This window comes from Zootoca vivipara, chromosome 7 (genome assembly GCF_965207765.1).
Source record: "Zootoca vivipara chromosome 7, rZooViv2.hap1.1, whole genome shotgun sequence".
Lineage (NCBI taxonomy): Eukaryota > Metazoa > Chordata > Lepidosauria > Squamata > Lacertidae > Zootoca > Zootoca vivipara.
The window spans coordinates 38,741,209-38,768,334 of record NC_142590.1 but is presented as its reverse complement, the minus strand read 5'-3'; the positions used below and the strand labels follow the sequence as shown (position 1 = coordinate 38,768,334).

General features: G+C 44.8%; 1 protein-coding gene across 4 annotated transcripts in view; it reads left to right on the top strand.

Moving 5' to 3' along the window:
* ACOT11 (acyl-CoA thioesterase 11) overlaps positions 1-27,126 on the top strand; it is a 112,588-nt gene that overhangs the window by 18,240 nt on the left and 67,222 nt on the right. For 2 of the 4 annotated variants that reach the window (XM_088674021.1, XM_060276894.2), the window contains exon 3: positions 4,313-4,434. In XM_088674021.1, the coding sequence (XP_088530147.1) occupies positions 4,313-4,434 (122 nt within the window). Of the gene's footprint in view, positions 1-2,559; positions 2,650-4,312; positions 4,435-19,008; positions 19,038-27,126 lie in introns of those variants that run through there. The other 2 variants (XM_088674022.1, XM_088674026.1) reach the window with 2 other exon arrangements.

The following is a 27,126-nucleotide window of genomic DNA, read 5'->3' as shown; positions in this document are numbered from 1 at the left end:
GGTCTCTAAGGTGCTACTGGACAATTTTTTATTTTTTTTCAGCAGTGGATTTATTCTGCTCTATTACTTGTTCTATGATGCTTCACCAATTCTGCTGCATTATTGTTCAGAGGGGTTGTAGCATCACAAAAGTTGGACTAACCCCAGGGCTGTCTTAAGCATATGCAGCGCTGGGGTGCAAAGATGCATCCGGCGCCCCCCCCCAGGTTGCCCAGTCCAAGGTGTGCAGGAGGGCGGAGCTGGCCGGCCGCCTCAGCGTCTTGCTGGCTCGACCACCCCCGAACTCATGGCGCGGAGCCGGCCACAGCAGAAGAGCCCACCAACAGATGGGCTCTTCCCCAGACTCAACTCTCGGGCCCCAGACTCTCGCCCTGGCGCCCCCAAGAGCCCAGCGCCCGGGTGCCTCGCACCCCTATTGCCTATGGGTAAGACGGCCCTGCCTAACCCCCCACCTCAAACAGAACATTTATGGTAAGGGAAGAATTACCGCAGGGACTTAAATAGGCACTAACTTGGAAATGGAGCAAAATGACCGCCCCCCAAACTTTTTGCAGGTTCAAATAGTTTTGAAAGTGAGATCTTGTGTGATGGCCATGGTAGTATAGTGAGCACAAATCACTGGGAATCATAGTGCCAAGTTTTCCCTTTTCTCGCGAGGAAGCCTATTCAGCATAAGGGAATTTCCCTTAAAAAAAGGGAGAACTTGGCAGCTATGCTGGGAATGAGCAATGAAAAGGATGTCTGGAGGGGCTCCAGATATGGGGAAATCTCCCTCCATTGTCTTCCCTTTCTCAGATGGGCCATGTTCTCAATGGAATTTGTGTGAGAGGAAATTGTGGTGTTCAGTAGCCGCAAAATGCCAACCAAAGTGACTAAGGAATAGAAGGAAGATGCACCAACAAATCCAGAAGAAGCCCATGTTTGACCAGGATCGTAATCTCTTATTTAAATTGTGCAAAGGAAGCTGTCGCTGGTGCATCTAGTTCAGTATTGTCTACCCTGATAGCCAGCAGCTCTCCTGGAATTCAGATGGGGGAGATTCCTAGTTCTACCAGAAGATGCTGGGTATTGATCCTGGCATCTTTTGCATGTAAAGCAGATGCTTTACCGCCAAGGAATGGCCCCTTACAGGAATGTAAAGATGAAAAGGCTCTGCCTCACATGTATGATATGATGCACACTGGTCCTAAAACCACAAAAAAGATGGACCCCAACTTTGGTACATGACTGTGGTCTCATACAGCAAATATTCCATGTTTCCCTACACACTTTTCTGTTCCTGTACTGATCTGGCCTATTGACATCCTTTCTGCATTCCCCATCCCAAGCCAAGTCCTAAATTTATACATCTGTAGCTCAAACCCATTCCTCCTTTTAAAAAAACAAAACAAAAACAACACAAAAACAAGATTTGCTTATAATTTGGCCACAGCTTTCAAGGAAAAGCTCTGCGAACCAATGCCACACAAGATTGTTCTGTGGCAGGCTGGAATGTAGACAAGTCAGTATGTTCTCATTCCACTTCGCTATAATTTAGAAATGGTTGAGCGAGGAGGATAAAATTGGAACAAGACTTTTCCTCTTGTATTTGGATGGTAGACTGGAATCTTTTAGGGGTGGTCAGCAGCAGTGCTGTCCAAAGCTACGAAGGTAGTCTTTTAATAACACAGGTCTGCTCTGTGATTAGCCCCTGTGAACTGGGGCTTTGCTTTGACTGTTTGCTTTGTGTATTTTATAGGTGTGTAAACACGATTGGCTCTGTTTCTTTGAAACAGACCCTTGTTAGGGTGTCCAGATTCCAGCAGCGGAGGGTTAAGTGGGTATTGGTGACTCCGCCAAGGCTGGGGAAGAGGATCTTTTTAATAAGGTCCAAAGCGTGCTCTGTGCCTGCATCTATTTGCAGAGTTTTTGCTTTTTTGGTAAACATTATTTGCTACTATAGTGCAGGAGTAGTGAGCAAAGCAGTAGTGATGGCGGTCTAAGCTTTTGTTGCATATCCCTTTGTATTCAGGGTCCCTTTTCCTGCCTACAGACACACATCCTGTCTTAAGTTTCATCACAGAGTAGCATTGTTAATTCCATCAATTAAGAAAATGAAACGGTTTTGGAAAGCGTAATTCCTAGTTCTGATGTTTTATCTGCGTTGTCTATATGTCCCACCCAACTGAAGAGCTGCAGACAAATTAAAATGAAGAGTATTTGAAACAAGGCTTCCTGTCCTTTTGATAAATGGAACCAAGAGGCATTTAAAAAAAAGAATATTCCATAGAGCAGTATAAAGAATGTCACAAAATAAGTATGCAAGCTTTTGAGTTCTCCATAATGTTTCCTGAGGCTACATAGTGGTGGGGAGCAGAGAGAAAAAAGCCAGCTGGTGGTGATGGCCCTGCAGCTTTAAGATGCAGAGGTTCTTTGTCTTCTATTGCTTTTTTTTACCCAGCACACACACCTGAAAGGCTGCCTAGTTTTATTTATTTCTGTTGCAATCTGCCAGAGAAACTGCCTTTCTTCTAAGCTTGGAGACAAACCTGGGTAACTATTGGTTTTTGCTCTTTTCAGGAATGGGGGAGTCAGCCATTGTGTTTTCCTCCAACAGGCCTTTGGGGGAACTGACTGTTTTTAAATAGTGCTGCACTGTTTTTACTACAGGTATCTGCATTTTAATAGATTTGTTTCTATATGGTTTTGATTCTATTAGAGTTTAATTACTATATTAATTAACTATTGTCTTCTATATGACTATATAGAGTGGCTGGGGGAACCCGGCCAGATGGGCGGGGTATAAATAATAAATTATTATTATTATTGTTGTTGTTGTTGTTATTGTTATTATATGCTTTTAGCTTTTAGTATTTTATCAGTGTTGTTTTAATTTGTACAAGCTGCCTCAAGTTCCAGTCTGGAAAGGTGGCATAACAACAACAACAACAATAAAATAATAATAATAGTACAGAGCCTCATTTGCAAGTCTCCTCTCATCTGAAGACTGTGACCAAATACAGACTCATGACTTTCATATTAGTTTTTATTTTCCTTCTCTCAAAATCTGCACAGTAGTAAAGGGGTTGCCTGTGGTGAGCACAGGTTTGGAGCCTAATCAAATGGCTCTCTTGGCTAATAGCAGCAGCTGTAACTTTTCATTCTGCCCATGGCAAACTATGTAGAAAAGGCAGTGTGGTGTAGTAGTGAAGAGCAGTGGACTCTTAATTTAGGATTCTGCCTCTTTATTTTTTTTTAAAAAAGTTGAAGCCATTCTGGGCTAAATCCCAGAAGCCTGTGTTTGTCAAGAGGTCACACAAAGAACAGCCATCACTCTAGTAAGGAGACAGTTCTGCATCTTCCTAGTAATCTGGTTCTGTGATGCAAGGATGGCCATATTGTGACCTCAAGTGGTGAATTTGGGGTGAGGTTAAGGAGCAAAATATGCCACACCCAGACCAAAGCTTGGGTCTTGAAGCAGCAGGCGAAATGGCACCAGGCATCTGTATGCATGAGGTAAAGCAGGCACCCCCAAACTTTGGCCCTCCAGATGTTTTGGACTACAGTTCCCATCATCCCTGACCACTGGTCCTGTTAGCTAGGGGTCATGGGAGTTGTAGGCCAAAACATCTGGAGGGCCGCAGTTTGGGGATGCCTGAGGTAAAGGTACAGGGACCCCTGACCATTAGGTCCAGTCGTGACCGACTCTGGGGTTGTGGCGTTCATCTCACGTTATTGGCCGAGGGAGCCGGTGTACAGCTTCCAGGTCGTGTGGCCAGCATGACTAAGCTGCTTCTGGCGAACCAGAGCAGCACACTGAAACGCCATTTACCTTCTCGCCGGAGCGGTACCTATTTATCTACTTGCACTTTGACGTGATCTGCATGCATACAGGTGTGCAATTGTTCCAGTAGATGCCATATTGTGCAAGATGGCCTCAGGAAGCCTGTATGCCATTTGTGTGCCCTGTTTGGCACCACCTGTCAACAGAGAAGGCTGACCAGATGTGCATGGACAGGAGAAAATGGGCTTTGCTCCTTCAGTACAGGGGCAGCCTTCTAGCTTCAACACCCCCCTGTTTACATGCCCCAAAGCTGTTGTTTTCTCCAATGGCAGGAAGTGTTGGGTAGTTGCTTAGCAACTGCAGCATGCTTTCCGTTATAACCCTGGCAAAATAACTAGCCAGACTGGGGTTGAGGTGCTGCTGTTAAAGCAGGCAGGTGCAAAAACAGGACTAATACCCAGGATAATTGAGCCATGAATTACAAACGTCCAAATGGTGCTAAACCCTTTCCCTTGTTCTTTCTTCCTCTCTCTCTTTTTTTGTCTACAGGTGATCAGTTGGGAAACAGTATGAGCATAATGCCACAAAAGAAAAACTCCAGCAGGAAGCATGGGTGGTTCTGGGGCACAGGAGGTGCAAAATTACTGAGAGTTCAGAAAATCAGCATTCTGGTAAGGCACAAAATGTAACCGGACATCACCATATGATAGCTTGCAGGGCAGCGATTGGTATACAGTATTTTCATCTTCTGAATGCTTGTGGAACATCTATTTTTTGTGGTATCTGACTAAATCATACTCAGAGTAGACTAGTCAATTACTTAATAAGTTATTATGACAAATTTTAGGTCCATTGGTTTCAATGGGTCTACCCTGAGTACAACTTAGTCAGATGCCACCCTTTGTCTTTGGATCCAGTTTTAGCCTGGAAATGTCTACAGCCATACCTTGGTAGCCAAATGCCTTGGCACTTGTGCATTTTGGCTCCCAAATGCTGCAAACCTGGAAGTGAGTGTTCTGGTTTATGAACGTTCTTTGGAAGCCGAATGTCCGGTGCAGCTTCCGCAGCTTCCTATTGGCTGCAGGAGTTTCCTGCAGCTTCCTATTGGCTGCAGGAGTTTCCTGCAGCCAATCGGAAGCTGCGCCTTGGTTTCTGAATGTTTTTGAAGTCGAACGGACATCCGGAACAGATTCAGTTTGGCTTCCAAGGTACGACTGTAAAGTGCCACTTGTGTAGACAGCAGTATCTTCAATGCTTGGGGCTGACAATTTGACTCCTTGGTGGGACCTGCTCTACTTCTTTTCATGTGTAGTAGTCCATTTTTTGCACACCAAAAAAAAAAAAATCAAACTACTTACATTTTGTATTAAACATTATAATATAAGCAACTTTCCACAAGCTGTGTGTGATTCGTTTTCACTACAAGTGTTTCCTTGGGAAGGCATGGAGAGGTATAATTTTGACACTTCTGGAGCTGGTTCTCTCTTTTGCCGCGAGAGAGACAGCGGAAGAAATTCCAGATTGGATATGATGGAGGGTGTGTGTGTGTGTGGAATCCAAGCTGGATTCACCCCAAGGCATAGGTGGGTCATGGTACTAAGCAGTCTCCTGATTATCCTATCAGGAAAACTCAGTGTGTCTCCATCTGATAATTTTCTGGCAGAAAAAGGAGTATCCAGTCTTTCCTGATTGGATTGGATATTGTGTGATAACTGGCTCTGGCAGTAGGCTGGAGAAAAGAGCTGAACTGTGGAATTCTGTGACTTAAAAAAAATATGAAGGGGGAGGAGAAGGGAAGCTCCTTGCAAAATGCAAAGTCTGAAAAAGACAGGAAGGAGGATTTGTATGTGGATTGTAGGTGTGTGTTTAAATTCTGTCCATATTTGATGGGGTGTTAATGAAGAATCTCGAACTTTGATATTAATAGGTTAGCTTCCCCATCCCTCAGAAGTCTTAACCCTCCCTGTTATGTACTGAGCTGAATCATATTCTAGTTTAGGTTACTGTAGATCCCAGTACCTCAAGGACAACTTCTACCTACATGAGCCAGCCCCAACTCTGTGTTTATCATCTGAAGCCCTTCTTTCTGTGCCTCCCTCAGAGGGAGATATAAGGGTGGTGGTACAAGAATAAGCCTCCTCATTGGTGGCTCCCCATTCATCAAATGCTATTACCAAGGACGTAAGCCCAGTGTCATTATTATCCGTTTTAAGGCACTCAGCAGAAATATATTCATTCACCTAGGCCTTTGGATCTTAATCTAGAGGCTACCTTAGTATGTTTGTAGCCTCTTATTCTGCTCATCTTTTTAGTGGGGTGCGTTAAGGCAATAAGAGGCTGCAGGATCAGGCCAATGGCCCATCTAGTCCAGCATCCTGCTCTCACATTGACCAGGTGCCTGTGGGAAACCTGAAAGCAGGATTACAGCACAGGCATGTTCTCCCCTCCTGTGATTTCAAGCAACTGGTATTCAGAAGCATAGCTGCCATTGTGACTAGTACCCATCAATAGCTCTCTCCTGAGTGAATTTGTCCAGTCCTCTTTCAAAGCAGTCCAGGTTGGTGGCCATCGCTGCTTCCTGTGAGAGGGAGATCCAAGGCTTAACTACCGGTATGTACTGCAGGAAGAAGTAACTTTTTTTTATCGGTCCTGAATCTTCCAACATTCAGCTTCATTGGATGTCCACAAGTTCTAGTGTTATAAGATAGGCAGAAAAACTTTTATCTATCCACTTTCTTCATGCTATGCATGATGTTACAAATTTCTCTCACGTCACCTCTCACTCACCTTTTTTCTAAACTAAAGTCTTTCAACTCCACTAATATCCAACCAAAAAGAGTTGAGTTGAATCTGCCTCTGTGTCTCTATGTGAACATTTTAGGTTTTTTCTTCTTCTACTTGGTTTTAATGTTTGATTTTACATTGTAAGTCACTTTGAGTCACTTGTGAAGAAGTGAATAATAATAATAATAATAAAAAGTTAATATCATCCCAGGCACTTTTCTCCTGTTCTGACCAGCTTCTAATACAGGAGCTGGCTTGGCGTGACAAACCATGGAGAAGTGGCTGGGACAGTTCAGCTCCCCTATGATCTAAAAATAAGAAGGGATATTTACCGTACATTAATAGGGAAGACATATGATTGAACAGTTGTTACTGCTCCCATTGAAGAAGAAGAAGAGGAGGAGGAGGAGGAGTAGTTTGGATTTGATATCACACTTTATCACTACCTGAAGGAGTCTCAAAGCAGCTAACATTCTCCTTTCCCTTCCTCCCCCACAACAAACACTCTGTGAGGTGAGTGGGGCTGAGAGACTTCAGAGAAGTGTGACTAGCCCAATGTCACCCAGCAGCTGCATGTGGAGGAGTGGGGATGCGAACCTGGTTCACCAGATTACGTGTCCACTGCTCTTAACCACTACACCACACTGCCTTTTCTACAGTGGATTCCCATCTCTGGAACAATCTCCACCTGCAAGGCATACCTAACTCCAAGTGTAACATCATTTTTCTATGTCCCGAAGCACTTGTACGTTGATAGCTATTGGTCCCTCACTCCTTGCTGTTTTATGGTGACCACCCGTGACAACATTATGGGTGTGTGTGGATACATAGTGTGATCACTTTTAGTTGTTGTATGTTTTCAAGATTTCCTTGTTTACTGTGTAAATCACCTTGAGACCTTTGGGTGTAAGGTGAATCTGTAAGTTATTGTTATAATGGTGATGATGATGATGATAATGTTGTTAATGTATAGTTTGGCCCTGAATGATAACTGGAGCTGTATATATGAACTATTTAGAATCAAGTTCAACAATATGTTAGTTACATATCTCTGCCTTTAAAAAAATATATGCCACCATTTCACTTAAATTGCAGGGTCCCAGTCCTGGACCTCCCCAACATGGGAAGGTAAGGAAGCTTTAATCCTTTACTGCTTGCTATGGTGGGAACTCAATCCAGATCAGGCCTCCCCTGGAAGCAATCTGTGAAAAAAACAAAAGCTGCACTTAAAGACACAGATACATAGCGGCAGCATGGCTCACCAGAGAGGAGTGTTGCCTGTAGCAAATTGTCTTGACATTCTGCCTTGGACAAGAACATGAGCAAATTCTAACTTTCCCTTTGCAGTTTTCTAACTAATAAAATTGCGGTAGCAATAATAATAAATCTCATTATTTTCAAAGGAAGTAACACGCTTTACAACAAACATCTTGAGACTATTGGGCTACTGATTGTGATAGCAGTAAAGGTCTTCCATGTAGCTTTCACTGTTTGTGAATTCAGCTTTAAAAGTATGGTGGGAGTGCTAAAGGAGATTGGGCTATTTCTATTTTAACTTGAATATCTGAAGCATACCCTTTTGCAAAAAGAGAGCTGGACTTCTGTCTGAACCGTGCAGCAGTTTTGAACAGTGCTGGTTTTGGGGCCCTTTCCCCTCCCCACTGCCCAGTACTGGCCTCCCCAGGGCTGTCGAGTTTGTGCTTATCACACAATGCTGCTTACCTCACAGCAAAAGCGAATGCTCTGCGTAGATCCTAGAGCGGGAAGTGTGCCCAAGAGAGAAGCAGCGAGGGGCTGGCAGCTTTGAATAAGGAGCTGGAATTATTATGTCAAACTAGAGCAGTCTTTGCAAATCAGAGCTCTGGGAGGCTGTACTTACTGACCCATAACTGTATACTTCTTCCTTAGCTACACAGTTCCAAGTGTTGCGGCTGAGGCTTCAGTCCCATGATGCATGTGCTAGGAAAGGCAGCTAGATTTGCTATTTAAAGCAACATATTCCTGAGCAAATTCAGATGATACAGAGCGGGCTCTTGGAAACCAGTGAACCGTAAGCAAGTATCCATCTGGTGCATTGACTAGAAGTTTTGGAAATGGATACAAGATCAAATCTCAGCCATTCAGGCATTGCCTTTGGTGGCCTTGAGACCAGAATCGTCTGCACTTGCCGTTTAGTTTCACAATCACCACTGTGCTGCTCTGAGGCTCTTCCAATATATCTCAAACCTGCTTTGTTAGTACGGACGTCATCTCTTGGCATCTGGATAGAGATGATGTTTCTTGCCTTGAAATGGACAGGTGGCCTGTGCTTTTCAAATCTGAGTCTCCACCACCAAACTCTTCCAAGTCCTTTGAACGGATGAAGTGCATGTTGCAAGTTGTGGGCAGTGGACTTGGTAGTTATTTCCAAGGTGATTGATACAGAGAATGTGATCGTGTGTGAGCTAATATCCTCAGGTACTCATTAGCTGTTGCCATAATTCACTCTTCCTCACCCAAATGTTGTTGGACTCCAACTCCCATCATCCCTGATCATGGCCTTGCTGGCTTATGGGATTTGGAGTTCAACTACATCCAAAGGGTTGTTGGGGAAGGCTACTGCAGTTAAATAATAACAATAACAACAACAATAATAATAATAATAATATTTATACCCCGCCCATCTGGCTGAGTCTCCTCAGCCACTCTGGGTGGCTCCCAATTGAATATTAAAACAATACAGCATTAAATATTAAAAGCTTCCCTAAACAGGGCTGCCTTCAGATTTCTTTTAAAATTAAGGTGTTCCACAGGGCGGGTGCTGCTACCGAGAAGGACCTCTGTCTGGTTCCCTGTAACCTCACTTCTTGCAATGAGGGAACTGCCAGAAGGCCCTCGGCGCTGGATGGATCTCAGTGTCCGGGCTGAACAGTGGGGGTGGAGGCGCTCCTTCAGGTATACAGGACCGAGGCCGTTTAGGTCAACACCATTTAGGTTAACACCAACACTTTGAATTGTGCTTGGAAACATACTGGGAGCCAGTGTAGATCTCTCAAGACCGGTGTTATGTGGTCCCAGTGGCCGCTCCCAGTCACCAGTCTAGCTGCCGCATTCTGGATTAGTTGCAGTTTCCGGGTCACCTTCAAAGGTAGCCCCACATAGAGCACATTTACGTAGAGTGTAAATGATATTAAAATCCTACTACAAGACCTGTGTGATACGGTGAATAAATAAATGCTACAGGCACATAGGGGAGCCTGTACAGAAGCCAAACTATGAAGACAAAAATGTATTACAGTACTTAACTTTCTTTCCCAGTTTGCTCAGTCCTGCTATCTGTTCCTAAGGTCCAAAATTCATCTGATAATAAATGGGTCACCGTACAAAGTAAATTTGGATGGGGAGTTATCATACCCAAAAGGCTGGGAACCATTGCTTTTTATGGCATTAGTCAGATAGCAGTATAGGTTTCTACCACACAGTGAGTCAGTCCCCAGAAGTTCTAATTGTGGAGCAAATAGTAGGATGTAGTTCTCTCCTTTGTGTGATTTGAGTGACATACCTAGAAAAGCCTGTATTGACTGTTACAGTTCTCAAAAAGAAGGTGCTGAGCAGCTTCTCTGCAATATTTGGGCAAATCAGCCAGTGACAAGGTAGTGAGATTGCAGAGGATGAGAAAGCAAAAGTAAGGAAGGGTATTAGGACCTTCATGACTAAGATTGGTTGAAATTCATGGCCAAACATGCTAACAGGCCATTTGTTTGGACCTTAATGAGGGAGTGCATCATGTGCAACTTTGGATGGATGTTTAATATTTCCAACTCACTGGGTTGGTTACCAGCTGACATCTAAGCCTGAGGACTAGGGTTTGAAATGACGCTGAAGCCCTCAGGAAGATTAGTCAAATGCTGAGCAGGGGTGTATTTCTGGTTATGTTAACCTACATTCCTGGCAGTACACTTGGAGCTGCTGCTTTCCTCCCACATCCTGCCATGAGAAGAAGCCTGGTGGATCTGGTCAAGATTTCACCTAATCCAGCAACAGGCCAGACAGGTGCCTATATGAAGGCTACAGCCTTCTTCTGATCTGAGTTTCCACATGATCATCAGAACTTGACGACGTGGATTTCTCCTCCATGACATCCTCTAAGGCAGGCATGTCAAACCTGCGGCCCTCCAGATGTTTTGGCCTACAACTCCCATGATCCCTAGCTAGCAGGACCAGTGGTTGGGGAAGATGGGAATTGTAGTCCAAAACATCTGGAGGGCCGCAGGTTTGACATGCCTGCTCTAAGGGCATCCATTCTAGTGGTCATCTTCTTACTTTGACGTCCATATATGAACAATGCGCCGTGTGCAGGGCTGTCTTAAGCATATGTGGCGCCGGGGTGCAAAGATCCACCTGGCGGCCCCACCCCACCCCGGTTGCCCAGTCCCAGGCGTGCAGGAGGGCGGAGCAGGCTGGCCGCCTCAGCATCTCGCTGGCTCGGTCGCCCCCGAACTTGTGGTGCAGAGCCGCGCACAGCAGAAGAGCCCGCTGTGGCACTGGCGCCCCTGAGAGCCCGGTGCCCAGGTGCCCCGCACCCCTAGCGCCTATGGGTAAGGTGGCCCTGACTGTGTGCAGAAATTATATCCCTTTCTCCATCTATCCTGAATCATCTGATGTTGCATGTCTCTTGCCTGTCTGTCCTGAATCATCTGCCACTGCCTGTTTGATTGCACGTCCCTTTCAGTTCTAGTATTATTATATGGGGGGGGGGGAGAAGGCAACTTCCCCTATCAACTTTTCCACACCATGCAGGCAGTGCTGACTCCAGGTTTTGGAGGGCTTTGGGGGAATCTTCCCTCTGTGGGCTTCCAGTTCCCTCCCCACTAGCCCTGTCTCTCTGGCCCATTCCACACAATTGCCTGGGAGGGTGCAGAGAACGCAAGGCAAGTGGGGGACCCTGTACCACCTCCTTGCTAGATGGCAGCAGAGAGAGGAACAGAGCAGAAGAACCACATGGTTCAAGACAGAGAGTGGGAGTGGCGTTCCAGTATCAACAGTTTTATTTTCCCATCCCTTGGACCTCTTTCAGATAGTTGCATACCTCTTCTTAAGCAATTTCTTACAGCAACCTTAATGCAGTTCCTTTATATTTGTGTTGTTGTTTTTTTTACCATGATCAGTATCTAAATGTTTAAGTAATCAAAACCCAGAAGCAGTAGCTGAGCATTCCAGTTCCGTCCCATTTGTGCTTGCTCTTTGTTTGTTTTGTTGTTTGTTTGGAATAAGAGCCAATGAATAGTAGTCCTAGAATTTAAACACTCTTGCCTATTCCTAGCAGGGAATCTCCTTGTGGTCAAATTTGGAGAACAATAGGTTAAGGGGGAAGAGCACCAGCTGGCATTAATGCAGACATACTTGGGCAGGCTGTCATTCCACTGTTTGCGTTAAAAGCAGGGATGAATTTCTAAGAGAGTCCAGGGTTCAGGAAAATTAGAATGCCATACCATTGTCTTGGAATGCCTGTTCCTTAACCCTAATTGCATTTGTTTGCTGTTTTTGTGGGGGGGAACACGCTCCGAACATGCTCAGAGGCACACCACATGTTCACAGATTCCGTCCTGGCACTAGAAACTAATTATGAAATTGAGTCCTGGGTTGTTGTTGTTGTTGTTGTTTTGGGGGGCTATTAGTCAGATTAAGCCTTATGTAGGGACCTCAGTTACCTGCATTTCTGCTAATGCTGCACAGAATGATATTCTATATGAATCTGTGTCCAATGATTCGCACTATGTCACAGGCTTAACATTTTCCAAATTGTCACATTCTCACCCCCCACCCCAATGTAGATGAGTTGGATTTTATTTTAAAACTTGTCTGTGTCATCTGTTAGTCTTTCTACTCCCCTTTTTGGGGTAAGGATTTACTTGGACGGGGTTTTTTTTTGCTTTCTGCGAGACTTCCACACCTCAGTGGCAGTGGGAAACGCTGAGCGCAGATTGCATTTAAATGAAGTCTTGCAAAGGAGGTGTTCCAGACGCTGTCTGGAGAGGCTGAAATCTTTACCTGATTCCCTAAAACGCTTGCAAATATTCAAGCCGAGTTAAAGAGAGACTGTTCTTCATTTAGGCAGCCTGCATCTTTGTTGGGGGAAAGACTGTAGAGGGAGGCTGGGGTGGGGGCAGGGATGTGATTTATGGCTTTGGGGAACTGGAAGAGAGAGAGAGGGAGAAGGAAGACGGGCAGAAGAAACAGTTCAGGAGTAAAACATACAGAACCCAGAATATCTTCCTTTAGGTTACAGATATTTACAGAAGCGCTCTCTCTCTCTCTCTCTCTCTCTCTCTCTCTCTCTCTCTCTCTCTCTCTCTCTCTCTCTTTCACACACACACACACACACACACACACACACATTTTATGTTAGTAATATCAAAGTTAAACTTTTCTTGTTAGGGGCTCTGCCAAAAGCTATCTTCATGCAAACCAATACAACTGCATTTTGTAGCCCATGTCTAAGGAAAATCTTTGAGAGTGTGCTTTTATCCCTTGTGGCCCCATACGTAGGCATGTTGCTTGTGGAGTATGTGTTCAAAAGCCCCGTTTGGGCAATGTGACATTTGTGGTACCATGGTTGATGAGGTAAGACTAGGATGGTGGAAGTCCTTGGAACAATACCGGTTTGGGGTCTTTCCAAGCCCTCCCTATAGTGACACATTTCTTTTTAGGAAGAATGGTTGTCCTCTTGAGATTCATCAGCAAATAGAGCTGGAATCTGGACCAGAAGTGGTGCATTAAAAAACTTAAGAAGTGTCTTGATGTAAGAGGCCAAAGGTCTAGCTAGTCCAGCATCCTCTTCTCGCAATAGGCAACCAGATTCCATAGTATGACTATGCATTGTGTGAAATTCTTTCTTTTGTCCGCCCTAAATTGTCCAGCAGAGAGAGAGGGGGGAACTTTACTCCACCCACTTCCTCCAGACCAGGCATCAGCAATGTTTTCTGCCCGTGGGCCAGAGGATTCCCGCAGACTATGGTCCGTGGGTCAGACATAGGCCGCACAGGCGCAGAAGCGATTTCCAGTGCCGCGCTGCCCATGTCCCAAACACTGGAAATGGCTTCTGTGCATGTCCACGGCTGTGCAGAAGCTATCTCTGGCGCTGCAGACATTTTGGAAATGGGCAGCGCAGCACCAGATGCCTGCTCCAGGCCGTGCATAATTTCCATCATTTTATGCACTTCTAGCATGTCCTCCTTTTCTTTTCCCAAATGTTGCGTCCTTTCCTCATAGAGGAGCTGCTCCAGCCCCTTGCTCTCTTTGCCTCCTTTTTCCAGAACCTTTTCTAGATCTACAGTTTCCTTTCTGAGGTGAGGTGACCAGGCAATATGTGAGCACCCTCTGGAGTGAGCCCTGCTGCTGGGTAGACTTGTCCAGTCCACTGCACACTGCTGCCTTTCTTGTGGTCAAAACACCAGTCACATCAATGTGCCAGTGCTTGTAGCAGATATAAAAAGACAACTGTGTGCTTGCTGAGTTAAATTTCCTGAGATCACTATTAGAGGGCTATGTGGCTCACATGCAGTGCTATAAACAACCTGCTTCATTAAAACACTTGTGTTAAAGTGTGGAGAATGTGCAATATATCGTTTCCCCTCCCCCCCCAAAAAAACATATCTGAAAATATTAACAAGGAGCCAAGATACCTGTAATGTTAAAACACGTGATTTAACATTGCATGCATGTATCTGAATTATCATAGAATTGTAGAGTTGGAAGTGACCCTGAGGGTCATCTAGTCCAACCCCCTGCAACGCAGGAATCTCAACACACCGTTCCCCATCCAGTCTGAAACCATGCCAGATCTTGCTTAGCTTTGCAAATGTGCCAGCAGTTTTATTGCTGCAACTCTGAGGTGGGAGTGTCTAATCAAGGCCAATGTGTGTATGTGTGCGTTTAATCTATTGTGGCAAGAGGGAGTTTCCCCCTCATGACCAATAGCTTCTACATTGGGATCATGGCACAGGAGGAAAGGGTTAACCTGCCCTCCGTTTTTGCATTATGGTCAGTCCTGATTGGGTCCCCCAGCAGCTGGAATTTACACGTTAAAAAAAATAAAGAAGGGAAAATGATTGGCAGGGACAACCATCATGTTTCAATGTCATGTGTACTGTACTTTGGCTCTGAAATTCACAACAGCTATGTGTCAGACAAGCCAACCAACCCTCAAAGTGCTTGTAGACTATACAGTCTAGATTAGAGTGCTGATTTTATGTCTGCTTTAGGCAATATTTGGTTTCTTGTTCATGTCCTGGCCATACGCGCACACATATTTGCACGGAGGGAAGTGAGATGAACCCACAGATCTGGTCAGCAGCACTTCCTCAGCGGCTCTTGTTATGGATAGGATTCTTTGCCTGTCTTTTTCTGCGACACACCAGTTACATGTGTGATGTTTACCAGTTACATGTGTGATGTTTGTCTACCGTACATAGTTTTGCATCCGGGGTTTATTGATTCTGCTCACAAAGAAAGCACAGAGTGAAAAACGGGTCCGTCATGGAGATTTCAACTCCTGGAAATGAAACCATGGAGATGCAGCTTTCCCTAAGTAGCATACTTCTGAGTAATACAGCAAGCTTTTCCTTAGATGGGAGACTTGAATTAAGCACCACTGTTCACCTGTTGCTGAGACTGCCACCTACAGGATAGGATCAGGTTGGATTGTAAGGGACTCCTCCTGACGGCTGGACATACCGTAGTGGCAGGCAGGTATTGCCCAGTCTTTGCAGCAAGCAGCTTGTGTGCTTATAGTCACACACAGTGTATCGTGTCATCCTGTACAGATAATGCCATTCGCACTTTGTGTCCACATAGCAATTTCAGTGGGAATTTGAGCCACTCTACTGTAAAGTGGAAGGGACAATCTTGGAATGGGATATGGAACTTTCCTGAACTGGATTTTTATTTTTTTTACTTTTTGGAACCTGGAAGAGTGAATTTTCAATGAACTTTGCAGTAGCTGGAGTAATTTGCTGGTTGGGAATAAGAGCTGATTTGTCAAATGTAATCATTCTGTTTTGGAGTTCTACAGCACAATCATATACAGTATGCACGTTTACTCAAAGGCAAATACTATTTAAAGGGGTTACTTTCTCAAGTAAGCATGCACAGAATTGAGAGTAAAGCTTGAAACAGAGATCTGCATCCTGATCTCATTGCCTCCCAAATAGTAATTATAAGCCAAGTGGTAAAACAGGCTTTGTAAGACTTAAGTCTCACATCTCTAGCAATTCCTCAGCATCATTACGGCACAGAACGTAATTACTGGTGCATGTCTGAGGAATATCTTGACGCCAGTTAACGCCACAGGACAGGCCCAACAGCCGAGCCTGTTACTTTCTTTAAAGTCTGGGTCCCACAGTGCTATAACCCTAAGGGGTAGGCAGCACTACAGATACAGAGATACTTTAATTGTTGTCTGCAGTTGTTTGTTTTGTAACTCGCTTCTGCTCAGTATTGCTGTCAGCAGATGATTCTACCAGGCAACCAGTTCCCAAGGTTCAGAAGGATGCAGCTGGATAACATCCATTGTAGGTCAGGTATCCATCCACATAGATATATAGACCCGCAGAAATATGAAGGTGCAACCTTATGGCATTTCTTCCCAGAGTTGTGGTTTAGCATTGGACATAAATAAGTGTTGGCTGCAATGAAATGTTGCAATGTATACTAAACTTGCGGAGTTTAGAGGGCCAGTCATGCCTCGCTTCAGGATACTCCATTCTGTCCCATCCTTCTCTGTTTCCATTCATTCTTTTCTGGATGGCAATATTCCTTGGCTAATTAGGATGCTCTGTTTTCAGTGAGTTTTTTGGGTGGCGTCGGCATCCACTTAAGGTATGTTTGTATTGTATTCTGTAAACAGTACACGACAGCCCAGTTTCCCCTGAGCATGTGAATACCTCCCTCTTGTTTCTCAGTGACCTCATCATCCTCGTTCACTATGGAAGGAGGAAAGTCTGAGAAGACCTTGCATAAAAGTTGACTGTGTGAGGCACAGAAACAACATTGGAAGCTGTCTTATGCTCATGATACTGGTCCAGCTAGCTCTGTACTGTCTACAATGACTGGCAGCAGCTCTCTAGCTGTTTTGGACAGGGTCCCAACACTAGCTAGAGTGAGATGCCAGGGATTGAACCTGGGACCTTCTGTGTGCGGAGCAGATGCTCTGCTACTGAGCTACGACCCTCCCAGGGTGGCTCAGGAGAGCCCACCCCCACTGTATGAACTGTGCTACTTTCTACCAGCAGTGTACCCCTTTATTTGCTGTTCAGTGGGGTTTCTTTTCAGGTGGAACTCACTGGAACTCAGTTCCGGCACCTCTCAGGTGGGTGCCATTGCCATTATAAGACAACAAAGGAGGCGTTCCTGGTGAGTTCCGGCACCTCTTTTTCTAGAAAAATAGCACTGGTTGCTGATGCATGCAGAGAAGGTGACCGGTGTAGGTTGATGGTCACTGCTGCCTTTGAATCAAGTAAGCAACCTTTTTTTAAAAAAATGCCTGTGTGCTGAAAATGCCTTACTTGATCTACTTGGTTCTAAAATCCCTGTTCCCTGCAAGTTCCCATTTGATGTTTTCAGTATTGTGTTATTTTGGAAGGAATGTGCAAGAAATGAGACAGCTTTTGTGTGTGTTTTCAATGTCAAGACTGGAAAGTAGACTTCGCAGGCAGTCAGTTTGTGTGTGTGTGTGTGTGTGCGTGCGCGCGCGCATGTCTGTCTGTCTGTCTCAGAAATTAAAACAAAAACAAAAAACCAGCAAGCTGGGCACTCCAGCTACTGCTAGCTTCCTGTTTACCGGAGCAGCTGCATGGAGAGTATTACAAAGGGTGTGTGTGTATTAGGCAAGTCAAGCCACTGAATGGTAAACACAACGCAGGCACCTAACAAGTTTTGATCTTTTCTCTCCCCCCTCTTCCACTGCCTCAACCTTTCTTTTGCCCTAGCCATTTTCCAGCCTGGGTGAAAGATCCTACAAATGTTTGTTCCTTCCCTTTGGAAAATGTAGGGCCCTTGAAGTTTTTTGGTGGTTTGCAGAAAAAGCCTAAGCTCTTTTAAGAGTATGAATGGTCTGTTTGCTCTCTCTCTCTCTCTCTCTTTTAATCAAGTACTTAGAGATGAAGAAACTAGCAATCTGCTTGCAGCTACTGTATATGCATAATTAATACAATCTTGTTATTCATAAAGTGTAGGAGAAATAGGGATATTCCCAGTTAAAAATAATGAAGTACCAGCTACCAACTAGAGTGCAGCGCTATTGTGATTTTATGCTGGGAGTTAGGCATATGTCACGACATTTTGGTTACTTATTTTGCAAAAGCTATACAAGAGAATTCATTCTGTTAACAAGCATATTTAGACTCTGTTGGCTGCCTCATTTTGTTGAACCATAGGCTCCTGGTCACTTTTTTAAACGTATGCAATGCTATAATTTGCTTGTGGGTGTGATGAATTTCATGTGCTCTTTTTTTAAAAATGTAACTCTTTGCATTGTCCGCTACATACACTGAACTGATGGTATCTCATTTCCATATTAATACTGTATATTGTTTTGTTAATTCCACCCCCACCCCAATATTTAGCAAAAACCACCTACGTCACGGTCTCTTGATCTCAAGTCCTGACAGTATTAATAAACAGGGCCTTTCTGCATACTGACCCTTCTTGCTCCTAAAGGGGCTCAAGTTGCATTGGGTGTCTTTGTTTTACAATGCATACAGTGTAGATCTGTCTGTCCATATAATTGCACATAAAAGCTTTAGCAGAGAGCCAGAACGGGGGGGGGGGGGGCGGGGAGAAGAGAATTTTTATGATTCCAACTTGTGCAGCTTAGGGCTGAGGAATGTGGTGTGTGTGTGTGTGTGTGTGTCTGTGTTGGGGGACTTGGAAATCTCGCTGCTGCAGCACACTCAGGGTTACAGAGACGTGTGTAGAGAAACGTCTCAGCAATTCTTGTGTAGAGCAGGGGAAAGGGAGGGGAGGTGGGGAGAGCAGGGGCATTTTGAAACTGCTGGCTGCTGCGCGCTGATTGGCGGAGCCTCGTGTCTCAGCGTTCCAGCCAAGCAGCTCTCCTCCCTCCACTCTGTCCATCCCGGAAGGAATTTCCTTTACTGCTTGATCTATTGTTGTTGTCACTGCTCTTTGCTGCATGTTTTGGTCAGATCAAGTAACCATAGTATCAAAACTGTGTCCCAGTGTCTGCAGGATTTTATACTAGCCTCCCACAACCCTGCTCTCTTCCTCTTGCAACCCCTTTGCACGCTTCTTATTATGATTTCATAGGACACAGGGGGAGAGGGGGGGCTGTGTTTTTCCACTGCAGAGATGGTTTCAATTAAAGGCGCTCTCTATGTGGCTTGCTTCTTTTTTTTAAAAAAAGTTTCCTCTCAGTGATTAGATGCAAAGTTTTTTCTTCTTCCGTCCAGCAAAACTTTCTGCTTAAAAACAAAACAGCTTTTATTTCCTCGTTGTAAGTAAATGTTGGGGGGTAGGGTGGGATGTTATACTGGGGTTATCAATACTTTCTCTCACCCGCCGGGCTATGAGAGCGGGTCGAAACGCAGAGGTTGCCTCCCCACCACCCCAAAAAGTGGGGTACTTGCAAATGTTGGGGTTTACATTGGGTGTTCCTTTTCCTGTCTCTCTGCAGAAATAAATCATATGGAGGGGTGTGTGTGTGTGTGTGTGTGTGTTTAAAGGGGGAGGGGGCTTTTCCAAATGTGCCTCTCCTACCAGAACTAAATTTTTGAGTCTGGAGAGAGAGAGAATCATTTGCTTGGGTAGAAATCCAGTATTGCAGATTTTGTGCTGAGATCCCTCTCCTTTCTAATGTAGCCATTTATTGTGTGGTTAATGTGAGAGGCGAACTGGTTTCCCATCTTTTCCCTGCCCCTTTTAACATGCAAAGAGGAGACGGAAGCAAGGTGCCCCTTCTGTCTCCCCCCCCCCAAAAAAGAGGGGTGCAGCAGGTTTGCTTTAGAGCCACTGCAGTATCTGGTGTGGGAAAGCGCGGGAGGGGGAAAGAGAGAGAGAGAGAGAGAGAGAGAGGCTCAGCGGTGGAAAAGACCCTGGCATTTTCTGCTCTGCAACACCGGCTCTCTTCTACTCCCTCGGGGTTTTGCAATGGCTAATTCCTCCTGAGGCTGACACTTGGCACTAGGGAAGGAGGGAGGGAGGGAGGGAAGAGGATGCAGAGCCGGGGATGAAGGGCGGAGGGAGCAGGGTGGAAGAGGACATTTCTGAGAACAGGCATATTCGCCGTGCGAGCTGGACTGGCCGCGAGAGGAACTCGGAGCAACAGTGCCCCCTAGAGACCTCTCCGCCCCACGGCACCCAGACCCGGCAGGTTCTCCCCCCACCCAAACACACACACACACGGGAGGGAAGCGCATTTCATCCCTCAATTTGGGGCGCGGGAGAGATTAATTTTGGCAGGGAGAGCTGTGTGGCTTCGGAAAGGGATGCGGGGGGGGGGGAGAGAAGAGAGATAAATCCGGCGAGCTAATCCTTGCTGCGGTGCTTCTTGGTGCCTTTTTATTTTATTTTTTAAGTCCACGTGGTGCCACGCTCATTTTATTTTATTTTTATTTCTTTTTTTAAAAAAAGCAGTTTCCCTCTCCCTCAACTGGTTTATAAACCCCTGGAGACTTTGAGGGAGGAAAGGGGGTGGGGTGGGGTGGGAGAAAGCGCATCCAGTGTAGCGGGTCTTTATTCTCTCTGGGAACACTTCTTTGTCTTGCAGGAACGGCGTGGGTCAGGCAACTGATCTGAGCTTACATCTGTCATTTTCAAAGAGAGAGGGGAGAGATTAGCGGATGCAGTAAAATAAAAAAGAATATCTGGCAACAAAAGCCTCTCAGAGTAGCCCAGGGAAAGTACCACAGTTGCCGGGAGACGAACAAGGAAATGGGGCTGTCGCACACACACACACACACACACACACGCACGCACACACGCACGCACACACGAGAATCCATAAAGGATGCTGAGCTCTGCCATGTGCTCCAAACTTACAGTGGCTTTCTGAAACCAAGGGCCACTGTGTTTATATGTTTCCAGAGAGCTCTTCCTCCCCGATGAAAATATAGGAATCTGCTGCCCTTGGAAGCCAGCTTTCTGGTACAGGTAGATGAGTGAGGGGAACACATGTAGAGCAACTTGAGGCAGGTTGTATTATTGTTTGTGCCTGGGCTGGTTGGTAGTGGCCCCTGCTGGCCTAGGGAATTAACTGACGAATGCCCTAGTATTAATAGCATCTTTTATCTCAGTCACTTTTAAAAAATAGTGAAGGTTTTCGTCTCAAGAACTGAGACAACCAACTTTTTAATTTTGGTTTCCCGGCCTTTTGGGGTGGGATTCTGTTGTTTTAATGGCAAGCAGCCTTAATCAGACCACTGGAAACATAGCAAGCAGCCTTAATCAGACCACTGGCTCGTTTCTAGCTCACAGTTGGGTACAGCTAGGTTGCGTGCACACTTTTTCTATAGAGCACATTTGAAACACATTTCCTTCTCCCCTCAAAGAATTCTGGGCATTGTTGTTTGTTAAGCTGGGAGCTGCAACTCTCTGCCCATGGTTCTTTGAGGGAAGGAAAGCGCTTCAAATGTGGCAGCACTGTGTAGGGCATGGGATGTGTGAGGCAAGCATGTGACACTCTGAATGCTGCTAAACTACAGCTCCCATTGGCCCCCGCCAGCATGGCCTATGTCTGTATGATGGGAGTTGGTCCAAGAGCATCTGAAGGGCAACATGTTAGCCATCCTTGCTCGAGCTCTCCAGCTGCTTTGGGACTACAACTCCCATCATCCCTAGCTAGCAAAACCAGTGGTCAGGGATGATGGTAATTGTAGTCCCAAAGCAGCCGGTGACCCAAGCTTGGGAAACCCTGCTGTAGGGCAGCTTTTCTCAACCTTGGGTCCCCAGCTGTTGTTCAGCTAAAATTCCCATCATCCCTGACCACTGGTCCTTCTAATTAGGAAGGATGAGAGTTCTGGTCCAACAACATCTTGGGCCCAAGCTTGAGAAAGGTTGCTGTAGGGTTTCAGGCAGGGAACATTCCTAGTCCTAGCTCTACCTAAAGGTAAAGGTAAAGGGACTCCTGACCATTAGGTCCAGTCATGACCGACTCTAGGGTTGTGGCGCTCATCTTGCTCTATTGGCCGAGGGAGCCAGTGTACAGCTTCCAGGTCATGTGGCCAGCATGACAAAGCCACTTCTGGTGAACCAGAGCAGCGCATGGAAATGCCATTTACCTTCCCGCCAAGTATTTATCTACTTGTACTTTGATGTGCTTTCAAACTGCTAGGTTGGCAGGAGCAGGGACCAAGCAACAGGAGCTCACCCCGTCGCAGGGATTCAAACCGTCGACCTTCTGATCGGCAAGCACTAGGCTCTGTGGTTTAACCCACAGCACGACCCGCATCCCTCTACCTAGAGATCTCTACCTAGAGATGCCAATAACTGAACCTGCACACAGAGCATGTGCTCTATCACTGAGATATATAGCCATATATATCTCAGTTATTACATGACATTGCAACCTTGGGGGGTCCAACTCTGCAATTCTATGCTGTTTTCCCCACAAGACTGGAACTAGCATGCAGAATAGCAAAATTCCAGGGACAGCCAAAGTCAAAATAAAAAATGAAGGGAAAAGCAGCATCAATATAACCCAATTACCTAAGTTCTATCCTGCCACCTGAATATACGTTTGCATCTATGTCTGGTGGACCTCCCCATGGGGGACATTGTCCAGTTGGCACATGCTGTAACGAACAGGGTACTAGGACTTAATAATTCTGCAAAGCTTTCGTAAGAAATATTTATATGTAGGTGAGTGTTGTACTTTGGCAGTGTCTGTCTAGCTACACTGCAGTATGCTCACTTAGAAAGCCTGCATTTTGTTTCATAGATATTTCAGATAGCTATTTTAGGTTAATCAATATTTAGGATGAAAATATCCTGTAAAGGCGCATGGGTATAGTGACAAATGCAGAGCTCTTGGAGTTAGGTTCAAAAGGAAGGTTTGTCTGAAGTTGTTTTCTGAAAGTCATTCCTTTGTATTCCTGGCATCTAGAAGCTGACGCAATCTAATATTAACTGCATAGTTTTGTTCACTTCCTATATTGGATTAACAATAGTTAAGTGACATATTATAGGTCAAAATAAAGCTTCTTATTGGTGGAAAATTACTTTTTCCTTTGTCATGTCTCGATTGCTTCTCATGTTAGTAATTGGCCCAAACCTAGTTCAGACTTGACGACCTTTGGCTTTTTGTAATGAGCTTGCTGGATGATGCCTTTGCTTGTTCTCCAACAGGTGACATTTAGTAAACATGGTGCTGCTGCTTTGGTGCTTAGCAGTCAGTTCAGTATTTAGTTCCTTCCAGGAGAGGGCAGAGTTACATGCACAAGCTTGTTAATTACAAAGCTTTACAAACTTCTTTTGTGCTTTCCCTTTCAGATTTTCCTAACTTCTGCCTGTGCTAGGTGATCAGTGCTGTGTTTGGAGAAGTGTCGTCTAAGTGCCTGATAAAACTGCTTTCCCCCTTGTCCATAGTTCTAAACTGCTGTGAAAACCTCTCCAATCATGGGACTGCCAGTATTTTCTGATGGAATTCAGTTGTGTGTTGGCAAATTCAGGTTGTGCAATTATAGCTGGTTAGGAGTCCTTGTGCAATAAATCTGCTCCCCCGCTCCCCACCCAAGCACACCTTTCAGGTCCTTTCCCCAGCAGAAAGCAAGCTTGCTCCATCTTCCATGTGGCAGACCTTTATATGTTGAAAGATGGCTATCATATCTCCTCTCAGTCTCTTTTCCAGGTTAAGCATATGCAGCTCCCTCAAACATTCCTCATAAGGTTTGGTTTCCAGGTCCTTAATCATCCTGGTCACCTTCCTCTGCATATGTTCTAGCTTGTCAAAATCCTTCTTAAATTGTGGTGCCCAGAACTGGACATAGTACTCCAGGTGGGGTCTGACCAAGGCAGAATGTTGTTGTCGTTTAGTCGTTTAGTCGTGTCCGACTCTTCGTGAACCCATGGACCAGAGCACACCAGGCACTCCTGTCTTCCACTGCCTCCCGTAGTTTGGTCAGACTCATGTTCGTAGCTTGGAGAACACTGTCCAAGCATCTCGTCCTCTGTCGTCCCCTTCTCCTTGTGCCCTCCATCTTTCCCAACATCAGGGTCTTTTCCAGGGAGTCTTCTCTCATGAGGTGGCCAAAGTATTGGAGCCTCAGCTTCAGGATCTGTCCTTCCAGTGAGCACTCAGGGTGGATTTCCTTAAGAATGGATAGGTTTGATCTTCTTGCATTCCATGAGACTCTCAAGAGTCTCCTCCAGCACCATAATTCAAATGCATCAATTCTTTGGCGATCAGCCTTCTTTATGGTCTAGCTCTCACTTCCATACATCACTACTGGGAAAACCATAGCTTTAAGTATACGGACCTTTGTCGGCAAGATGATATCTCTGCTTTTTAAGATGCTGTCTAGGTTTGTCATTGCTTTTCTCCCAAGAAGCAGTCTTTTAATTTCATGACTGCTGTCACCATCTGCAGTGATCAAGGAGCCCAAGGCAGAATAAAGTCACACTATTACTTCCTTTGATCTGGGCACCATACTTCTGTTGAGGCAACCTAGAATAGCATTAGCTTTTTTTTGTTTCTGCATCACACTGTTGACTCATGTTAAGCTTGTGGTCTACTAAGACTCCTAGGTCCTTGTCACATATACTACTGGCAGTCCAGGTGTTCCTCATCTTATATTTATGCAGCTGGTTATTCCTGCCAAAGTGTAGAACCTGACATGTGTCCCTGTTGAGATTCATTGATAGTTTGAGCCCAGTTCTTCAATCTGTTAAGGTCATCATGAATTCCGAATGTGCTTCAGAAACCAGGAAAGCAAGAACAGTGGATTAAAGCTAAGAAGCATTGTTAGTTTAAACTGCTTTTGCCGTCTTTGTGGTGGTACTGTAAACATGGAATGACTTGCAATTTGGGTGTGTTTTGGATCAGCTGCATTAATAATTTTGCATATACTGTTGGTTTTGGAAAGGGAAATCCTCCAGCTGTTAAACCACAGGGAAAGCTTTAGAATAATGGATCAATTTTTAAAGTTGGCCACCAACTTAAACATAAAACATTAGTTCTAGTGAAATAAATCAGTTCGGTCAATTCTGCAGAGGGATTTCTGGTATTCACAGAACTTATGTGTGTATTTCTAGGTGTGTGTCCAAGTACTGTTTGGTCAGCATTTGCAAACAGGCTGCTTGTGAATTCAAATTGCAAACTAGGTACTCTGCAGGCTACCTTAGTGTGACATTTACCTGACTTGCATTCATAGTATGCTCAGTGCACAGCACACTCTGCTGTTCTTCTCATACCTTTCAACAGAAGCTGCTTAGTAATTGATACATATACGCTATACTATATATGCTGTTTGTACCTCATACAGAACTCAACTCAGCCAGATGATAACAGTGACGTCCATCTTAATTGGAAGCTGGTTCTTGGTCAAATTCTGATTTTAGTACTTTTAACTTTTATACCTGGAGTTGAGATGTTGAGCTATGAATATCATGATGTACATAAGTATGATTTTCGGGTTTGAATTTAACAATTCAGAAATTTGCTAAGGTTTGCTCAATCTGCTGGTAGGCAAGGTACTGGGAACCCCTTTTAACCCCTTTTATTGAATTAGGGCATTGAAGGAATTCAGGTTTTGAACCAAGAAAATGTGGCTTCTGCAAAGGAAGAAGTGCATGTTTGCTTCAATTGCTTCAATTTAATATATATATATATATATATATATATATATATATATATATATTGTCGGAAGGGGTGAACATCATCAGACAGGATGGTGAAAACCTGTTCTGGCTTTTGAGTCATTTTTAAACACACATCATCATATAGATGAACTTCAAATTATCTTAACTGATAAAGAACGCTTTTTAAAGAAAGCTTAAATAGAAGCTGAGATTCTAAGGCTGCCTTATTCTGCATTTGCAGAATAAGATGCTTCTCTGTGAAACGTTGGAAGTTACAATGTGGCAGTGGACAGCTTTTTTATATACAGTACAGAACCAGCAGTCATGTTGACTAAAGACTAAAAGTGGATACTTCCTTTAAATGGTTAATTTGCTGGCTGTAGCTGAATCTGCCTGTCTGTGAGCTTCCAAGGATTTAAAGGGAAGCTCAGCTGAAAGGGGGCAGTTGTACCTACCCGGTAGGTGGGAAGGGACTGAGGCAGGCTGGTTTGCTAGCATCACCACAAAGGTTTAATACTTTGGTTAGGATTTCCATCTCTGCCAGAAACTCAAGTTGTCCCAGAGGCTAGGCTAGCTAATGCAAAAGAATCTACAAGGCTATGATTTATTAGGCTAATGTGCCAGCTAGTGCCTCTTTCCTATTTCATAATGAGCCTTTTCCATTGGAGATGTCTGCAAAACTGCTTTTATTATGCACTTTGGAAGTACAGAGCTCCCAGGTTGTAGAACGCTTGCTGCATAACATGTGTTTTTGTGTGTGTGTGTGTGTGTGTGTGTGTGTGTGTGTGTGTGGTGTGTGGAGAGAGAGAGAGAGAGCTTCTGTAAATGAGGGCTCATGTGCCTCGGAAGGAATTGTGATGGTTCAGCATCCTCTTTAGCTGTGAAAGATTACAGTTTATGTCCAGCTTTTAAAGCGTCTACCTGAGCCAACCTTACGGGCTCAGCTGTAAATGTATGAAAAGGGTTATGCAAATAGGAGCACATATTGTAGAGAGAGGTTAAGTGCATGATGTCTTTGAGGTAGAAGTCCTCCAGTTCAAATCCTGGGTAAGCTCCATCATAAATAAGAAGATGATAAGGCGGTATTATCTTAAGTTACTTGTATTAAGAATTTAGTGGGACCGGAGCTACACATGCAGCAGAATGAGGAGCGGGTGAGGTTGTAGAGTTTTGAGATGATAGCATGGTCTGCTCCATTTCAGTCTACAGGGGTTGTATGGATAACATTTTTTTGAATATTGCCCTAAATAGGAAAACTAGCAGAGTACACAGAAGAACCACTCTCTCATTTATTCTGGGTCATCTTCTGGTAGGGATTGTTTTTGTTTAAGGCAAGGGAGCATTTGTTGTGTTCCTTTATATTTTGTCAGGTGGGTGGGGTACAATTCTCCTCCTCCTCCTCCTCCTCCTCCTCCTCCTCCTCCTCCTCCTCCTCCTCCTCCTCCTCCTCCTCCTCCTCCTCCTTTAACTGGCATCTTCCTGCCTTGCCCCTTATAATCTGAAGTTGTGTCCTTGACTCTACTACCTCAGAACTGTTAAATGTGCAGTTTAGACCTGAAATAATTTTGCATGCAGGTCTTCAGATGTTACCAGCCCTCAAATATTTCTGATAGCCCAGGATCTCACATGCATTTGTGCGACATTGATTGCATATAAGGGGGTAGGGAAATATACCAGGCAGAGAAGCTTATGCACTAAAGTTAACTAAGTGAGTGACTACTAATTATTATGTGGTGTCCGGGGGGGGGGAGCAATATGAAATGATATCTGGGGAACTCTTGGCTCCTTTT